Below are 20,055 nucleotides of genomic sequence, written 5' to 3'. Positions count from 1 at the left end.
TGTGTTTTGTTCATTAATCCAATTAGCCTGGTGGATTGATAAAGACTGGGCTTGCTCTGCTTCAGGAAGCATAAAAATAGCAGTCAAGCACAATTAAACCTAAACTTGTAAGTAACTCTGGTAACAAGAGTACTATTTCCCTGGATATTCTGTTTATTGTTTTTACAAGCTACGCTCTCAAATTACATGACGTGAGTTCTCGATTAGAACGGCTCAATTCATCACCAAAAAGCAACAGGCCGCCCTGAAAACATTTACTTTTCGTATGTTTATTAAATTCTCTTTGTGCTAAATATAGTCAGGTGGGCTCCAACCCAGAATATTTTCAGTACTCGAGAGGAATCTGTTTGTTCGCTCAAAAAGGAATGAAAATGATTTGTCATTATTCTGACGTGCCTTGGCACAGGGTGCACTCTGATCAGAGCTATTCACTGGCAAATGCAGCCGCGGGTATTTGGGTGCTGGGATACTGAGCGGCTCCAGCCTTTGGACAGCTAGAGCTCCTGGCATCCTTTCCTGTTCGAGGACGAATGGTCCTTAACTTTAAACAGCGCTCCCACGCTGTGGAGACAAACCCCAGAGAAGCTAGAAGGAAGGAAAGAAAGGAAGAAAGGGAAGGAAAGAAAGGAAGGAAGGGAAGAAGAAAGAAAGGAAGGAAAGAAAGAGGGGAAAAGAGAGAAAGAAACGAGCAGGAACAATCTCCAGAAGTGAATCCAAGCCGGGAGCTGCGTACGAGCAGCCTGGGCAGAACTACAGCTCCCAGCGCTCCCAGTGCGGGCAGAGTGACTCAGAGCCAGCAGAGTGGCTGCGCTGCTGCCGGAGGTCACCGGGATCCGGAGCCGATCCCTGCGGCTGGAGACGGCACACGGCGCAGTAAGTGGGGAAAATCCACGGGGAATGGCAGCCTGGACCCCTCCTGCGGGCTGCACAGCCTGCGTGGAGGTCACGGAAGGTCGGGACGGCCTCTCCAGGTGGAGCCTTTGCTGTCTCCAGCTCCGAGCTATGGGTGGTCCCAACCAGAGCCCGGCACGGTGGTTCCTAGGGAGGAAGGGGTTAAACGCCCGCACACTCATAGTTCTGGGCAGAAGCTCCTCCCTGTGAGATCCTGCTGCTCATTCCAGAGCAAAGTGCGGCGCTCCCGGGTGCAGCGCCGGGGAGTTTGGCACGCCGGGCTGCGGAGGAGGGACAGCCACACGGGTGTCACACCACGAAACCCTCTTGACACGGTCTGTGTGGCAGCCGCCGTCCCCACACGTGTCTGCACCAGCGTGCCGAGCTCCCACTGCTCCCCGTGGCTTCCGCAACAGGCTTGGCTCCCCTCTGTCCCCAAGGGACCGTCCCAGTCAGCTGAGACGGTGGGAAAGGGGGATCTGGGACACAGATGTCCAAAGCCACAAGGCAGAGTCTCCACGTGCAAATAGGAGCCTCTGCTGAGGCACCTCTCAGGCTCCCATCACAGACCTCTGCTGAAGGAAGAACTCTGAGACTCTTCCTGGCACTGCTTATGTCTGTAACCAAGCAAACGTGACTTCCTCCGTAAAGGGCTTCGAGTTCTGTGGCTGCAAAGCAGAATGTTTTAAGTGATCATCGAGGACTGCGGACCACAGTTAATTTTTGTCTCGGGTGAATGTGGCTGTTTCCTGACATCCTGAAGCCAAGGTCAAGCTGCAGTCTGACATGACCTGGGCTGAAAACGTGGTGGGATTCTTTGGCACCAAAAGCATTCATAGCTGGAGATTATCCCATTCAGCTGCGACTGCTGTCTCCTGTCTAACTCAGGGAATTCTCTTCCACAGCTGATCTTTTGTCTTTCACTCTCTCCTGGCATCAGTGCCTTTCCCACAGATCCACTGTGTGCTGCAGTAGGATGTGTGGTTGGATCGAGGCCATTACAACTGTGCAGGAAACCAACAAGAGAGCAGCCACCTTCTGTGCCCTTTTCCCTGGGGACACAGGGATTTGGGACAGGAAGGTTTAATCAAGTCTTATAAGCAAGTTCTGTAAGACCTGTGTACACTCAGAGATGGAAACAAACTGAGGTTCCTTTAAGCAATCTTAAAATGGCCTGAAATGGGGTTTGAAGTGTGACTGAAGTGATCATTTTAGAAAGCAGATTCTGCAGACTCTTGAGAGGGAGATTTACTTGGTTATTGCACCTTTTAAATCAAACTTAACCTTGCAGGGCTGCTACATTACATTTTATGTCCTTTTTTTCAGACAGGGACACCAGCTGTGAATGTTGGTTATGGCTGTGGTTTACCAAGTGCTGCACAGGAGAGTTTCCTCCCTTGTCTGCAGGTTACACTCCACCTATGTGAGAAAAATGAGGTAATTTCTCATCTGATTCATGAGTCCTGAGAGGCCAGAGCTCGGCACGAGCAGCCCTACCTAACTCTAACCCAGGGGGTTACTCTTTTAACAGTCCAGCCATCACACAGTAATGCACACAGTGAGCTCTGTAAATGCTAACAGCTCCCTTCACTGCTGGGAGTGACTGGTTCTCTCAGGCTGCAGCTCTGTTACTGATTGCCTGTCCTGGCTCGAGGGCTCCAGGCAGACTTGAAGTGATGCTGCTCTCCTCACTTTAAATACTCCTTGAAACAGTCTGAAAGAAGCACAGGCTGACACCCTTTTCCAATGACTTTTTTTTTCCTAAAGCAGCTCCAGCAGGCTGTACCCTAAGACGTGGTGTTTACCTCTCACATCAGTGTGACAGGTACAACACAATGCACATAGCCTGATGGGAACCAGATTCAACATCAGAAGTGCTCAGCAATTTGGCCAAACAGCATTTGGAGCCATCCAAATTCACAGAATATTCTGAGTTGGGAGGGGATTAAAGGGAAGATCAAGGTTTTCTGCAGCCTTTACAGAAGACCTTTTGGATTGAGAGACTGGGTTACTGATCTTCTTGCATCTCTAAACTTGAGGGTACTCACGTGGTAGGTAAGAACTGCAGTATTTTCTGCTACACAAACTTCACTAGAGGCTGCAGCCCACCAAAGAGTGACTCAGCTGTCAAAACTCTCAAAGCATGTGGAATGCCTTCAATCTGATCTGCTCATTCAGCCCCCCCTGCTCTGTGCAAAATAAATGCCTCCAAATAAGCAATAATCTCAACACAATCTTCAATTTATCTTCCCAATCATTTTCTCACTGCAGATACTTAAATCAGTTAAAGGAAGATGACAGCCTTTGCAGGCAAGCCCAGGCCTCAGGAGCTTTCTACCTCTTTCACAATCTCTCCCCCTTCCTGCAGAAAGTTGGGAAGAAATATTTGGTACCACAGCTCAGTGCAGCAGGTAAGAAAGAAGTCAGTGCATCCAGAAAGAAACACCTGGTGGATCACACAGCTGAAATGAAACAGAGACACACACATCAACCTGATCTGTTCTGAGGCAATCAGGCTTAAATATTTGTGACTGTGCCTTTTGAAGAGAGAGGGCTGGCAGGAAAACAAATAAGGTCTTACTGACAAAGGTTTTTTTTGGTGTAATGTAGGAAAAGTTTTCTTTGAGAGAAAGGTATTGGCTGGTGCAGGACAAAACCAATGGACAGCTGCTCCCCAAGCATTACAACATTTGGACCTTTAGCCTGACATCGTCTAAACTTCCTTCAGCTTAGGAGGAAGGCCAGAATTTAGGTTTCTATCTGGGCAGGATCACTTGTCTGGTCCCCTTTCACACATGGGCCTTGAGCTAAGATTGTCTGTACTAACCTATGACACTTGACAATCCAGAGAACATCACAGTTACCTGGATTTGCTTCCATCACAGCTTTCTTTTGCCCTTTCCCTGCTGTTTAGAGATGAAACGGATTCTGGAGAAGCTCCCAGAGGCTGAACAGTGGCTAGAGAAGTCGGTGCTGATCGGTTGTTCGGACGAGCACAGACCGCACTTCGCACTGGATTTAGGTTGGGATGACTCCTCTTCCGTCCGTGCCAGCACCAGTTTGGTGCACTGAGATGGAGGTGCTGCCAGGGCAGCATCCCTGATCCTGGGGAGAACCCGTCCTGCCAGGGAGGGCTGGGCTGAGTCTCTGTAGGAGCTGCGATGAGCACGGCAGGTCGCAGCCACGGGCTGCTCCTGTGCTGTGTGTGGCAGTAAAGGTGGGCTGGGGGCAGGCCACTGACATCTGGGAATGCTACCCCTGGTGTGGTTCACTTCCATGGGAACTCCTAGAAATTGTACACTGGAACAACAAAGGGCATAAAACTGGAATAATAGCAATAATAGCTGAAATTTATGAGATCAAATTTTCTTTTTTTTTTTTTTACAGGAGCCTTGGATAAATCAGCCATTGAGACAGAACTCCAGGGATCGTTCACTGACCTACGAAAGGCTCTCTTTGTAGTGGATGGGAAGGATTCTCCTTTGCTGGCTTCGGTATTGGACAGGGCATTTTACTTTAAGAAGCTGTGATTTCTTACATCAACCCTTCTCATCTCCCATGTTGTTTTATGATCTAATATTGGAGAAGTACCTGCTGTACACTTTCAGGAACCTAGGTACAGACACACTATAAATTACACCAGTTTTCCCAGAGTTGTGGTCCCAAAAGAAAGATGCAAGAAGAACAGACAAGTAACTTTAAAGTGACTGCAGTAATTTATGCCATTTGGCATCAGGCTGCTGCATGTTCAGAGTGAAATGTGCTGACCTTAGCAGCAATCCCAGTTTGTCCTCAGCTCAACACAAACAAACTTGCACATCTTCTCTCACTCACAAGCTGGTACTCTGCAGATATCCTGTGTTTGGAAGGCCTAAGAAAAGGCCTGTGTGTGAAAATCAGCTGTCCTGACCTGTAGGGGGGAGAAATAGCCCATGTTTCCTTTCCTGCTCTATAATGTTTGTGATGCCTGGGCTATTTTTCAAGAAGATATTCAGGGCTGGAGATTATTTATAATAGTCCATTACAACTCCCATTATGTCCCAATAAACAACAGCTCTTGCCCACCTCCCCCAAATGTACTCAGATTTAGAAGCAGGAAACATGGGTTGCAGAATCTGCCACTTTTCAAAGCACTGCCCATACTTCATTGACCTTTCTGAGGCTTCCAAAGATAATCAAGAGTTTATCCCCACGATTGCATGCAAAGCATTATTCAGGGAGACTGCTCTGAATTATTCCTTCCCTCTAGGTATGAATAAGGTTTGTGTTCCTCTGTGTTGGCAGGCCCAGTCCCTTCTCCGGTGGCACGATGCCCACCAGTACTGCAGCAGAACTGGGCAGCCCACTCAGAAGAACCTGGCTGGCAGCAAGCGTGTCTGCCACGCCAGTGGAGTCACTTACTACCCACAGGTGAGGGACACAGGGCTCTGTGGCAACGCTGCTGGGTCACCCCGAGGGGAAGCAGGGAAAGGGATTTGTGTGCAGCTGAGTACTTTGTCTTTAGTGGTCAGCCAGTGACCCTCGACCAGCCAGGAAAAGCAAAACTTTGCACTTAACTTGTTTTGCCTGAACGTCTTCTTTTGCTCTGTGGTGCACGTGCCAGATGTCTCCAGTGGTCATCACCCTGGTGTCCGATGGGAGCCGGTGCCTCCTCGCCCGACAGCCCTCGTTTCCCCAAGGGATGTTCACGGCTCTGTCAGGCTTCTGTGACGTGGGTAAGTGAGTTCTGATCCAGCACAGTGGCCTTGGCCATGCAGGGTGTGGGGACATCAGCCAAATCCACGTTCACAGAGAAGGATGGACACACGGGTGATGTGTGTCCCCATCCCCATATGCCCCCATCCCTGGAAATGTTCAAGGCCAAGCTGGGTAAGCCTTGGACTAACCTGGTCTAGCAGAAGGTGTCAATGCTGATGGCAGGGGGTTGGAACTAAAGGATCCTTAAAGTCCCTTTGAACCCAAACCAGTCTGTGATTCTGGGATAGCCGGGGAAAACATTAGATCTAAATAAATCAGTGTTTCTGTGCACACAGAATTCAAAATAGCTGTTATGTGCCTGAAGGGAGTGGTTATTACAGGTGTCTAGCAGTTGTTCTAGTCCCTGATAGTAAACATAAGCTTTAAACTCACCAGGGTATAACCCCTGATCCTTTTAAAATCCATTCTGTGGCTCATGCTGTCTGGCTTAGGAGAAAAACCTACAGACCTCTTGTTACAGGAGGGAAAACGGCTTAAAATTGTCCTGTCCACCATCTGTATGTAGATGGGGCCAAAAATGTCTCTGGTGCCTGTGTTTATCGGAGGTTGCTGAATTTAATGGAGCATGCCGCCCGCAAGTGCTTCCAGGTCAGCACGGCTGGAGCCCCCGCAGTGGCAATGAGCGTGCCTGTCCTTGCCTGACTCAGGTTGGTTCTAGGTGAGAACGTGGAGGAGACAGTGCGGCGAGAGGTGGCCGAAGAGGTGGGGCTGGAGGTGGAGTCGCTCCGCTACTCGGCTTCCCAGCACTGGCCCTTCCCCAGCAGCTGCTTAATGATCGCCTGCCACGCCCTGGTGGGAGCGCAGCGGACTGAGGTGAGCGGCTCGGGCTCCCTGAGGCATTGCGCTGCCTGCCCTGGGTGGCGAAATCTCGTTCAGTCCGCAGAATTTAGTTGGGAGAGCACCAGACCCTCCTTAAATGCAATTTTCCGCTGGCTTTTTCTGCAAGTGCAGAACAAACTTCGAAACAATCCTATCATCTTCTGTTGCAAGGTGCCAGATTTCACTCAGGTCACTACAAATACAAGCCCAGAGCCCAACACCCCTGTATTTTTGTCTCTGAACTTAGCAGAGGAGGTTCCCTCACGCATTTGCCATAGAACATGCAGATTCTGCCACGTTAACTACTGTGCTCAGCCACTGGTGCTTTGCCATGATGGAGCAGGGTTGGTTTGTGGCTTCCCTAAGGAAACCAGCACAACAAGTACTGGTGCACAGTAATTTCCTTTGCTAGATTGGCATCAGTGCTTAATTCAGGCATGGATGTAGTGCTCTGGGCATTCCAGCATAGGGTCTCCATGGAAGCAAGAATGGACAAGGTACCACTGCCCACATTTACAGCTGATTTAAGGAACTGGTGCTCTCTGAATTCCTTCCAGATCAGTATGGACAGCCTAGAACTGGAGGAAGCCCGTTGGTTTGGCCTGGAAGAAATTGTGGAGGGTCTCAAGAGAGAGCCTAGATCTTCAAAGCAAGACGATGGTAGTTTTTTACCCTGGTTCCCTCCCAAACAGGCCATTGCTCACCAGCTGATCCGCGAGTGGGTTCAGCAGCAGAGTGCCCAGACAGCTTAGGCAGGGCTTCGAGTCTGTGATTCCACCAGAACTGTGAAAGCTCAACAGAAAAGCTTCCAGAGTCCCTGGAAGCAAGGGCTGTGTTACAGTGAGGACAGCACCACGCTGCTGGCACTCCTGCACTCAGGCACACTGACCTGCAAAGCCATCTCTGAACTGATCCGACAGTCCCGAGTACAGTGGATCACCTCTGAGATCCCATGACTTGCAGTAAATGTACAATAAAATTCTTAGATCCAAAGCATCAAACTTACTGTGACCAGCTGTCACTGACCCCATGGCACCAATGGTCCCATTTTCCTCCATTTTTCCCATCTTGGATGGATATTGAATGCACCCTTTTTACCAGAACAGAAATAAAAGGACACTGGCACTTTCCAGTGTCTGTGTTTATATGGATCTGGGAGAGCTATCAAAAACCAGAAGAAAAGCCACTGCCTGTTTGCTCTGCCCCTTCTTCTGTCTTTTCCCATTCAATCGTCCATTTTCATATAAAACCTCCTTTTTTTTTTAAATTTTTTTTTTTTGCAAATGCTAAATGGGCATCTACATTTTCCCCACTGGTAAGACAGTTACTTCTGTCCGAAGAAAGAGAGAACAGAGCTATCTGGTGGTAGAGAGGGGAAGAGCAAAACCTACACATAAGCCAGACAACACAAAGGTGACAGGAACTGCCACGACAGGAACTTCACTTACAACAGAGAAAAATCTTTAAAGGATCAGTGCCTCTTACCCTGAGGCCAAAGTCTGTGGCTTGTCTGGAGAGCTGGTCTGATTTTACTGATTAAATATTACCACCTCTCTGGAGGAAGAACAACAAGGAGACCGTCTGGGCAAGGAAAACTTAATGAAAGAGATAGATAAAGGGACGTTTGATCAGCTGCTGATTCAGACTGACAGTCCTTTCTGCCTGCTTGGTCAGAGCTCAGATGCCACGATTGCAAATTCAGGTGCTTGAAGGGGGAACAGGGATGTATCACTGACTGCCACCACTGGGATTCACTGCAGCTGAGCACTGGTAAAAATCTGCAGTCCTGGCACCTGAGCAGTAACAAAAGAAGTCTTTCACACCGCTCAGACACACTGTGCTTGCTCAGGTTACTTGTACTTCACGAGGTCAGGAGGGGATTCTTTCAGGCCATGGTGGCATGTATGAGCACCCTTCCTACCCCAACCCCCAGTCAATATACCCTACGTGTCAGAGCATGTCTCTCACGGTTGTGAGTTCTGTCAGTCATCCTGGTAGGAATGTGCTCTGGTACAGCCAAGGGCATTGCTTCCTGCCCTCCAGCCCCGCCAGACACACCACACCAGGTGCTCCTGCCAGAGCTCCCAACACCCATTGCCATTCCATGAGGGTGAGGAGGCAGTTTTGGACGTGTTCTTTGCCATGGGATGGGATAACAGAGCCCAGAGGGTCTTTGTGTCCCTTCCAAGCCACCCCATGATTCCATGATACCATCAGCACCTATACCAATTCCATTCTGGAAAGCCCAATTCCATTCCTCTCATCAACTCAGAATTTCTCTCTGCTCCACATCAGGCATGTGTTGCCACGTGCCACAGGCATGGGATGCCTCAGCATTGCCTGGGAATGCCACTCAAGGCTGCCCTTGTGGCCTCAGCGCTCCAAAATGCCCAGCTGGCTCCCGTTCCAGCTGGGAATGTCCCAAACAGCAGCGTGGGCTGTGCCCTCTGCCATCCCACCATTGGGGCAGCTCCCATAGAATGTGACTGACTTACTGGGTTTGCAATTCCTGGCTTAAAAGTCAGGTGGTGGAATATCCTCTCCTGGGAAGACCAGAAGGCTCCCTGGAAGCCACAGGTCAGGGACAGAGTCAGATGAACGATCCTGAACTGGTTTTCAGGGGATGCATCCCCAGCCTGTGGCTGCAAAAACTCCAGAGCTGTTCCTTCCCCTTGGGACAGCCAGGGAAAACATCCCCAGCATGGATTTCTGACAGGAAAAACCTCACTGCTCCAGGCTACTTGGCTCCTCCCAAATCCAGGCCAGCACTCCAGTGAAGTAAATGTAGAGCCAAAAGTCACGCCATTGCACAGACATCAGGTGCTGACCCACCTCATCGCCATGTTCCTCTGGCCTCCTCTGTTCACATGGGGTTTACATCCCATTCCTCCACAGAAGAATTATTTGTCAAAGTCTCCCAGACACACAGGGAAAGCTTAACCTTTCCCAAGTTCTCATTTCCCAAAGCAAACTGCCCAGGATCCCACAGCAGCGTGCACTGAGACAAACGACTGCAAACTGAGCCGCTGCTGTGCCGCTCCTGCCTCTCCGCGGAGCCCCGCACGGAGCGGCCACGGTTACCCCGCCCGAGGTGCGGCTCGGGCAGCTGAGCAAAGCAAAAGTCACCTGTAAAGTCTTTCCACTCCACCTACCCCCCACTCTACTCCACAGGACAGAGCAGTTCCAAACACAAACTCAAACAACACATGGTGCTAGAGTGTGACACAAGGATGATTAAAAAAGCTCTCAGCAAGAAGAACAACAGCAAGGATCAACATGATGCCAAAAGAGATGACCAATGGTATGGCAACCGTGGACACAGGAGGCTCCAAGGAGCAGAAGAAAAGACTGTAACAGTGACCTGTTCTAAGAACTGTCAGTCACAATGATCAAGATGGCTGTGAGAGACAATGCCACATTTAGAATGCTCCCATCTCCTGACAATCTTACAAGCCCCAGGACATGACAGCTCCCAGCTGGAAAGGATGGATGGCAGCACAGCCGGGAGCAAGGCCTCAAAAGAGATCTGACTCGGTACTTCTGATTTGTGATGCCCAGACACAGCCAAGCCCACCGTAAAAGAACAAACGAGATCGGCATCGTGCTGAGAAGAGTGAATGTTTGAGCACCTGGAGATGATGGCTGACACTTGCAATAAGCCCCCTGAGGGGAAAAGGCCTCCGAGATCTGATCCAAGGGATAACAAAGACACAGAAGACACGCTAGACAACACAACACAGGCTGGAACTGCTCTGTCCTGCACACCCTGTGGCCGTGAGCACAAGTAGAGCCACTCCTTTCAGCTGTCTTAAGAGGCCCCTTAGAGGGCATCCCTTTCCCCTAGGCTAATTTTTAAATCTCTCCTGGGAATTTCCAACCTGCTATCCTCCCATCTCTGGATCCCAGCCCCCAACTTAGCTTTTGGATGACTAGTGACATGAATCCACACTGGACACAAAACGAGCCCACCTCAGCTGTCTCAGAAGGCCCCGTGGTGGCTGGGTGAGCCTCTTCATCAGCTACAATAAAGAAAGCCAAAATCAGTGCCTGAGTTTAGTAGCCAAACCCCAACAAGTCAGCTACTGACCATCTGTCCTAAGTGCACCCATGTCCTTGAGCATTCCTCTTCACCCCAAGACAAAGGCTGTGGCCATCATTATAATGGACACCTGGGCTAGCAAGAGTTATGTGGTGTTTCTGTGAGCACAGTGGGTGCATCTGTGTGCCTTAGAACACGTAAATGCATCTGCTGTGCTTGCAGGAAAGCCTGAGAAGGCCCCTGAATAGACATCATTTCCCACCACACTGCTTTCAAAACCTCTCCTGGCACTTCCTAACTTGATACCCTGTAGAGAGCTTATCTGAGGAATGGCTGCGCAGCAGAGGACATGATAAGATAGAGCCTTGCAGGATGTAGGAGTTAGCCTGTCGTGGGAAAAGGGGTTTCTTATCATCAAGGTGTCCAACAGGACACAAGCCAGAGCAGATTGGAATGAAGAAACCATCACCGCGGGGTGTGTTGTTCCCACGAGAGAAGATGACCAATCGTGAGCTCAGGTTTTGCAATATGTATGAGCTGTTTAAGTGTTGTATAAATAAGAGATGAAAAGACAATAAAATCGAGGCTTGCCGATCATGAAATCATGAGCTTGTCTCCCGCGCCTTTCCCGACATCTGACGCCCGAACAGAAGGCACGTCATGTACCCCCCCCTACCCCCACTTCCACAAGGAAAGGTGCGTTGGGTTCAGGTCCTGCAGCTAGAGGGACGGCAATAAGAGCGGAGAACAACTGTTTCCGTCTCCGTGCCCGAACGACCACACCGGTGGGTTCGCTGATACGTGCTGCCGAAGCCTGGAGGGCTAGCAACGGTACCGTAAGTATGGATAGGCAAGCAGCACAGGATTTATTTAAAGCTTTTCTTCTTAAGCGTCACTTTAAAGCTTTTAACTTAGAAAAAGACCTCCCTTCCCTACTAACTCACGCGCGTTCTTATGGTTTCTTTAAGGACCCTCACAGCATTCACGAATTAGCAGAATGGCGGAGGTACGGGGATGAACTTTTTAGCCTTGTTTTAGACGATGATAAGTCAGCCAAGAAAATAAGCAAACTTTGGAAAGCAGTTCATAATGAGTTACTGTTAGTGCAGGCAGAGAAGCAAGCAGTCATAGGTTTTAAGACAGCGCATTCCCGTAACCAAGATAATGACTCCTCGGTTTTCCCTACAGCCCCCAACCCCCCCGCCTTTGCCACTATTGAGATTCCTCCAGAGCCACCCCCCGCTGACAGTCAATCCCCCGCGCTGCCTACCCCCCTGCCGGCCCCCCCACCTTCCGCTTCAATCGCCGTTTCTGCATTAACCCCCTCATGCCCGCCGCTGCCGCCCGACCCCTCTAATGCCACGGAGCCTGTCCCTGGGGCAGAATCTGACCCGGCGGAGGCTATGGCAGCAAGGAGGAGAGAGTTGTGGCAGGCGCTTGCCCGAGACGGCATGGAAAGGGGAGATTCCGAGCTCCTAGCAGCGGCACAAGAAGCGATGGCTTTCCCTGTTGTTTTCACTACTAATGCGCAAGGGGGTCAGAACGCGCAGTTTGCCCATCTCGACTGGAAACTCCTGTCCCAGCTGAGAGCAACAGTCAGTAACTTTGGGGTGTCTAGTGAACCAGCTAAGCAGATGTTAGATTATCTTTTTAATGCCCACATTCTCCTGCCTGCCGATATCCTGGCTATCACGAAACTCATTTACACCCCCTCTCAGAGATTGCTTTTTGAGGCAAGGTGGAGAGAGGAAGCGGCAAGTAGCACTAATCTCCCCAGACCCCAAGGGGATCCCTTAACAGGCCTTACTGTAGACGAGCTTATGGGACAGGGCCCGTATCTCAGAGTTGAAGCTCAAGCTGGACTAGGGCCACATAAACTTAGGGAGGCAATGGCAGTAGCTAAGAGAGCAATAGATAAAGTCAGGACATCGGGAGGGACCCCCCTATATATGAGCATCAAGCAGGGTCGTGATGAATCGTTAAGCTCCTTTGTTGATAAGGTTATGGATGCTATCTCTAGGGCAGGGATACCCGATCATATGCAAGATGCTATTTTAAGACAGTGCATTTTGCAAAATAGCAATCCTGCCACTAGATCTCTGATTACCTCTATACCTGGTGATTGGACCACTCAGGCATTACTAGATAAAGCTGCGACCTTGCCCTCAGGTGCTCAAGCCTTTTTAGTCCACGCATTAGAAAAGCTGGGGGAGGGATTGAAGGAACAAGCAGCTAGTGCTCAGACGCAGGTAATGGCCGCCCTTGCTCCCCTCCAAGCAGCAGCCACGCGCCCCCGGTTGCCTCCAGAGGGAAACAGAATGAGATGCTATCCATGTGGCCAGTCGGGTCACCTTCGTCGGGAGTGCTCAGCATCCGGAGTTTGGTGCAACAAATGCCAATCCAATACGCATAACTCGAATGCCTGCCGCAACAAGAAGCAGGGAAACTCCCGGAGCAGCGCGTCCAGCAGCCGCGCAGGGACACAAGTAGCAGCTGCAAACCCTTGCCCTGCCTCCAGCCAGCAACAAGTGGCAGCATCGGCCTGGACTTGGCAGCCTCAGTAGACTGTGATCTCCTGACGTCTGAAATCCATAACATCCCTACAGGACTAACAGGACCCATCTGCCTCAATGGTACACCAGTAGGAGGCTTGATTCTTGGCCGATCATCTGCCACTGCCCTAGGACTATTCGTTCAACCAGGCGTGGTGGACGCTGACTCACAGGGTGATATCTTCATACTGGCTTATACTGTTCATCCACCTGTAAGGATTCCTAAAGGCCAAAGACTAGCTCAATTTGTACCTTTGCCTCAAGCCACACAAGGCATGCAACCCTTGCAGGCTCAACCAAATGCTCATACAGGCTACGGCTCAACTGGGGAACTAACCTTGCTCACCATCGATCTTAATAGCCGTCCACGGAAGCCGTGTGCCCTAACCTATAAAGGAGAAACAATCACGTTACAGAGCCTCCTAGACACAGGGGCAGACTCCAGCATTGTCGATGTGAACACATGGCCCTCACATTGGCCTCTTCTGCCAGCAATGACAGCCATCACTGGTGTCGGAGGAATGAAACTAGCACACAAATCTCCGCTGATAACTGTAGAAATTGAGGGCAAGAAAACTACCGCAACTTTTTCTATCGCCCCTCTACCCCCCACAGTCGACTGCCTCATCGGAAGAGATGTATTGGCCCAAATGAGTTTTGTGCTTACCGATGATCGCCATTTCTACTAAGGGCCGTTGCTTGGAATTTCCCGCTGCCACTAAGATGGACTGACAATAACCCTGTAGTGGTTAAGCAATGGCCTTTAAAACGGGAAAATCTGCTTCAAGCACACGCTCTAGTCAATGAGCAGCTTCAACAAGGACATCTCAAGCCTTCGACAAGCCCATGGAACACCCCAATTTTTGTCATCCAAAAGAAAAATGGCACGTTTCGTCTGCTACAAGACCTTCGAACTGTCAATGCTCGTATGGAGCCTATGGGAGCGCTGCAGCCAGGACTCCCTAATCCAGCAATGTTGCCACAAGATTGGCCTCTTCTCATTATTGACTTAAAAGATTGCTTTTTCACAATTCCACTACATCCAGATGATACAAAGCGATTTGCCTTTTCATTGCCTGCTCTCAATCGTGGTGAACCAGACAAACGTTTTGAGTGGACTGTATTGCCGCAAGGAATGCGCAACTCTCCCACCATATGTCAATTGTATGTCGATGCAGCATTACAGCCACTGCGACAAAAGTTACCTCAGACCATCATTTATCATTATATGGATGATATTTTGTTTGCGCAGAAGAAGCCTTTTGACCAAACAGAAATTCAGCTTATTACCTCCTCTCTTCAAGAATGGTCTTTAGTAATAGCTGCTAACAAAATTCAAATATCCTCCCCGTGGAAGTATTTAGGATGGGTCATCACCAATCAAAGAGTGAAGCCTCAAAAACTGCATATCCAAGCCTCAATCACCACTTTAAATGATGCTCAAAAACTGTTAGGTGATCTGCAGTGGTTAAAGCCAATAGTAGGAATCCCTAATGTTCTTTTAGACCAGCTCCGTCCCTTACTAAAAGGATCAGATCCATGCGCACCAGTACACCTAACGCCGCAGCAGCAAGAAGCTCTACAACAAATCACCACCTGTATCACAGACGGTTTTGTTTCGCGTCTTAATCCAGACATCCCCCTCTCTCTTACTATTTGGAATTCTGAAACTCACCTCCTCGGCGCAATTACGCAGCTAAAGAAAACGGGGGAGCTGACGGTTTTAGAATGGATATCACCACAGTTGCAGCAGCGAAAAACTATTACCACAAAACTTGAAAATTTGGCTAATTTAATTAAGAAAGGACGTTTGCGCATTCTGGAAATTGGAGGACAAGAACCTGAGTGCATCAATCTCCCGATGGAAAAACCTGCCTTGGACTGGTACTTGCTAAATTCTTCATCACTCACGGAAGCGCTGTTGTCCTCAGGAGCTAAAATTCAGACCGGTCCCCTGTTTCCCAAGGCATTACAGTGGATAGGAGCATGGAACTGGATTTCAAAACCCTTGCGAGAAGATAAGCCTATCCACAATGCCATTACTGCATTCACAGACGCCGGAAGAAAGACAAGGAAAGCAGCCGTCGTCTGGAAACAAGACCAGCAATGGCATCAGCATTTAATAAACGCCTCGTCAGATGATACCCTGCAAACCTTAGAATTACTTGCAGTCGTTTGGGCAGTAACCCACCTCACTGGACCCTTAAACGTAGTTTCGGACTCGCTGTATGTAGTGGGCGTCGCCTCAAGAATTGAGGATGCAGTCATTAAGGAAGTACAAAACAAAAGGCTTTATGAACTCTTTCTGCAACTAAAACGCGCCCTAAGAGAACGGTCACACCCCTATTCCATTCTCCATATTCGCAGCCACATGTGGAATGAAGGCCTGGGTGAAGGAAATGAAAGAGCAGATAAACTTGTCTCGCTTGCCCAAAATATTCTCCCGAAACAAACAATGGCGCGAGAAAGCCATGCTATTTTTCATCAGAATTCCAAAGGCTTGTCAAGGGAATTTGGTATCCCAATTGAAGAGGCAAAAGCCATAGTTAAAGCGTGTCCCGTGTGCAGTTTCCACAATAAGGGGCTAGGTTTAGGAGCAGGTGTTAACCCCAGGGGCCTAAAGGCTAACGAAATTTGGCAAATGGATGTCACTCATGTCGCCAGCTTTGGACGGCTAAAATATGTTCATGTTACTATAGACACCTATAGTCATTTTATGTGGGCAACTGCTCAAGCAGGAGAAACAGCCAAACATGTTGAACGCCACATGAATAGCTGTATTGCTATTATGGGAGTCCCTATAACAGTTAAAACAGACAATGGGCCCGCCTATTGCAGTATGCGAATAGCCAAATATATGACCCAATGGAATATTGTCCACAAAAGGGGAATTCCTCACTCCCCCACGGGTCAAGCAATTGTGGAAAGAGCACACGGTACATTAAAACAGTATCTAGAAAAATATCCTGACATTCCTAATACCCAAGACAAACTACTGAAATGCTTATTTGTTTTAAATCATCTTTGCATTTTTGGAGATAGACAGTCTCCTCCTGCCATAATCCATTTTACCCCACCTTCTAATCCGCAACCAGAAGTGTGGGTCAGATTTAAAGACCCCCAGTCAGGATTATGGCAGGACCCAGCCAAAGTTTTGTACTGGGGCAGAGGTTATGTTTGTGTTTCTACCCCGACAGGACCGCAGTGGATCCCTGCCAAATGGACTAAGCCAGCTTATACGCAGGGACAGTCCGCGACAGAGGAAGAAGAGACGACTCCAACAGGTGGTCTCACAAGTGCTACATAACACCGAAGAGGAATTCCATACTAAATTTCTAATAGACTCTGAACGGGAAATTGAAGAGACCCTCATTCCCCGATTATACGCGGACTTTTTGCCACATTGCCAACGCTCATGCATTGTTTGTTATAATTGTTGCCATTTAAGCTCGGGTTAGAATTCATTGCAGAGGTTGTAATTTACAGTGGTGGATCTTTCAGCGACAAGTGTCCACAGGGTTAAGGTGTCTCAATTGTGAGTTTCAGTGGAATCGAGCATCAGCTCAGGAAAATCTTGGTAAACTAACGGGAGTACCTCTAGATCAGAGTTTAGCGTTACTAGAAAATATCAAAGACCTCCACCTACGAGAATTGCGGTGGGAATTAAAGCATATTAGCTAACAAACGTTCCGCTATCCTAGAAGCCCGTTGCAAGACAGGCCTTGATGTCCCAGAGCTGTGGCAGGTTAAACCCCGTGACTGGGACAATGTGTGCCGCCGGTATACTCGCCGTATTGGGTCTTCTAAGCGTCCCAGGCACTTTGGCCCTCAAGCATAGATACCCTCCTAAGCTATTCGATCCAAGGCAAAATGTTTGGGTATCTTTGGCACACGAATTAAATACAACTACGTTCTGTGCCAGCTTAGCTACCCCAAGTACTCCTTTTCTTACGTGCCTAATAGGAGTCCCCCTAACAAATACAACTTGGCTCCATTTCAGGTCAGCCGCCAATGATACAGGGTTCCGATCAGGCCGAATTACTGGCAATAACATCATTGAAAGTTTCGAGCAGTATGATGTATGGGATGACCGCCTCCCATTCGGGCCTGAGCCGCAAGAGATTGAATTGATTGATTCTTTAAACGCCACTAGTTGCTTTTATATAGATAGCAGAAATTCACACTGCTCTGAAGGCACGCATACCAACTGCTGGAAAAATGTATCTACTCCTACTTGGTTGTCTCCCATAGGGAACAGTTTAGAATGGGAAAAATCGTGGTGCAACCACACTGGTAGGACACAGGAAAAACCTGCACCAGGCACAGTCATACCCAGAAGGCTACCCCCTGGATATTTTCTAATTTGCGGAAATCGTGCTTGGTCCGGCATCCCTACCTTGCCCGTTGGCGGTCCGTGTACAATCGGACAGCTTAGTTTAGCCCTTCCACAGCACCACCCAAATAAAACCCACCCCACCAGATGGCGCAGAGACCTATCCCAGACCCTCCAATCAAATTGTGATGATGAATTGACCTTGTGGAACAAGTGGGAGGTAATTTTTTCATCACTATTTTTGCCTGGAGGGGCAGCAGCTCGAGCTCATCGCAATATAGAGAGATTAAGCTGCTGGGTAGTGAAGCAAGCAAATGGAACAAGTAGAGTACTGTCCGCACTTGCAGATGATTTAAGCACAGTCCAGCATGCTGTATTACAAAATAGAGCTGCTATTGATTTTCTGTTGTTAGCTCATGGACACGGGTGTGAAGAATTTGAGGGATTATGCTGCATGGATCTAAATGATCATTCTCGCTCTATTCATGCAGAGATTCAACAGCTTATAAATCACTCTCAAAAAATTAAGGAAGATACAGGTTTCTTTGGCCTAGATGGGCTGGTCAGTGAACTGGGATTGGGTGGTTGGGTAAGAAGCATGGTAAAAACATTGTTTCTCTTATTGATTATGGTTTTGGTAGGATTAGTCCTGTTCAGCTGCGCTCTAACTTGTATCAAGAGGGTACTGCTAAAAACAACAACTCTGAGCATGATAGCACATAAAGAAAACGGGGGAAGTGTAGAGAGCTTATCTGAGGAATGGCTGCGCAGCAGAGGACATGATAAGATAGAGCCTTGCAGGATGTAGGAGTTAGCCTGTCGTGGGAAAAGGGGTTTCTTATCATCAAGGTGTCCAACAGGACACAAGCCAGAGCAGATTGGAATGAAGAAACCATCACCGCGGGGTGTGTTGTTCCCACTAGAGAAGATGACCAATCGTGAGCTCAGGTTTTGCAATATGTATGAGCTGTTTAAGTGTTGTATAAATAAGAGATGAAAAGACAATAAAATCGAGGCTTGCCGATCATGAAATCATGAGCTTGTCTCCCGCGCCTTTCCCGACAATACCCTGCTCATGCTCCCTCTCACAGTTGCAATCCTCAACTTACCTATCAGAAGCCTCCAGCTCAGACATCATCTCTAACACAGGGCAGGTTCCTCTTGTGGCACAATGAATCTGCTAAAAAATTTGAAGTTTCATACTTGACACAATCTGGAATTTCAAGAAGTTGCAACACTCCAAACAAACAAACAAACAAAAAAAAAAAGGAAATTACAAAAGTACCTTACCACCACTAAACACTCAACCCAAAACCATGAGCTTAAATACTCCATGGTGTCTCCAAAGCCTCTGCTGCTTTAGATGCCAAAAAGTATTTCCTAAAAACCAGCTGAGACAACCTGAAAGAGCTCCTTCATTGAAATAACAGAAGAACTCTTCCCCCACCCCAGCCCACAAACACAATGCGCTCCTGGGCCCCAGGGCTGGGGTTAATACACCCCTGGCCGGGCCCGCCTCTCGCTCTCACCACGCCCGGGAAAAGGGAGGAGGCAATTTTACCCTCAGGGATCGAAGCCCTGAGAGGAGTTGCAGCTGTTTGGCTGCTCTGACTTAAATTCCAGGGGAGTAAAGGGCTCCGTAGATGCCTTCTGTTTTACTGCAGCTGCATCCACTGAAAGGGTAAAAAAGCTTCTTGTTTTGGCAGCGTAGACAGATGAGTTGCATGATTCCTTGTTAAGTTCTGTAATTGGTCATTAGTAACTACTGAGTAGTACTCCACACAGGACTATGTAGGGTGGAGAAGAATAGTAATAATATACCTAGTGTAACTCCTGTTGGGGCCTCTAATTAGGGCTGCATTCACTATAAATAAAACTAAAAAAATAAGGGGCTCTCTGGCAGCAGGAGGGTTTTGTGTGTGCTGGGCTCGCTCCCTTGTGAGAGATTGGGTGCCAGTACCCAGCTAGAAGTGCCCTGAAGTACCGATTTAAATTCTTAAAATGCTGAAAAAGGGGGAGCTTTCTTCAACTGAACCCCTTAAAATGAGGGACTAGGGAGTGCTTGTCTCTACTTAAATAGATGCCATAGCAATAAATGGGTTCTCTCCTCTGAATCCCCTAAAATACTGGAAAAAGAGGGGTTTTCCTTACTTCAGGTTCCTCCAGTGATGGAAAAAGGGGGATTTTTCCCTCAATTCAAACCCTTGAAAAGGAGGGACAACACCTCAATTTAAACCTTAGGATGATGAAAATGGGGGAGTTATTCTCAATTCAAACCAATAAAATAGCATGGTCAAGGTTTTTCCCTTCGATTTAAACTGAAGAATAATGGAAAATGGGGATTCCCTGTCAAGTGATACCCCTAAGAGCATGGAAAAGGATTTCCTTCAACTGATACCCTTAAAATTGCAGAGGAAGGGGATTCCCTCTCAATTTAAACACAGACAATTATGGAAAAGGAAGTTTTTTCCCTCCGTTTAAATCCCTTTTCTCCTCACAACACCCCTTTTTCTGGGGGCACTGGGGAAGGGCTGACAAGATGAAAGGGGAAAGTGGAATGTTTCCCTGGGACCCCACATGCTGCCCTGCCTGCTCAGGTGCTGCCCCTTGGCACGAGGGGTTTTCCCTGGGCATTTTCTGGGAGCAGTGCTCTGTGCCCAGGT

The 20,055-nt window shown here is 48.6% G+C and overlaps 1 protein-coding gene and 1 long non-coding RNA gene across 2 annotated transcripts; one reads left to right on the top strand and one right to left on the bottom strand.

Annotated features, from left to right (window-relative positions):
• The first annotated feature begins 154 nt into the window (after window positions 1-154).
• On the top strand, window positions 155-18,427 carry NUDT13 (nudix hydrolase 13). The gene is given in 11 exon segments (XM_069018888.1): window positions 155-779; window positions 782-873; window positions 2,218-2,328; window positions 3,163-3,302; window positions 3,806-3,913; window positions 4,279-4,385; window positions 5,176-5,301; window positions 5,495-5,606; window positions 6,308-6,462; window positions 7,026-11,343; window positions 12,788-18,427. Coding segments are annotated over 10 exon segments (1,395 nt in total). The 5' UTR covers window positions 155-530; the 3' UTR covers window positions 7,221-11,343; window positions 12,788-18,427.
• On the bottom strand, window positions 10,405-18,833 carry LOC138112192 (uncharacterized). Its single transcript, XR_011151595.1, has 3 exons — window positions 18,683-18,833; window positions 18,502-18,572; window positions 10,405-10,487 (listed from the first exon to the last, which is right to left on the bottom strand). It is a non-coding gene; the product is annotated as an uncharacterized lncRNA (long non-coding RNA).
• Between the last annotated feature and the right edge of the window lie 1,222 nt (window positions 18,834-20,055).

The sequence above is a fragment of the Aphelocoma coerulescens genome, chromosome 6, assembly GCF_041296385.1.
Source record: "Aphelocoma coerulescens isolate FSJ_1873_10779 chromosome 6, UR_Acoe_1.0, whole genome shotgun sequence".
Taxonomy (NCBI): domain Eukaryota; kingdom Metazoa; phylum Chordata; class Aves; order Passeriformes; family Corvidae; genus Aphelocoma; species Aphelocoma coerulescens.
The sequence above is the reverse complement of the archived record's forward strand: the minus strand, read 5'-3'. Positions and strand labels throughout refer to the sequence as shown.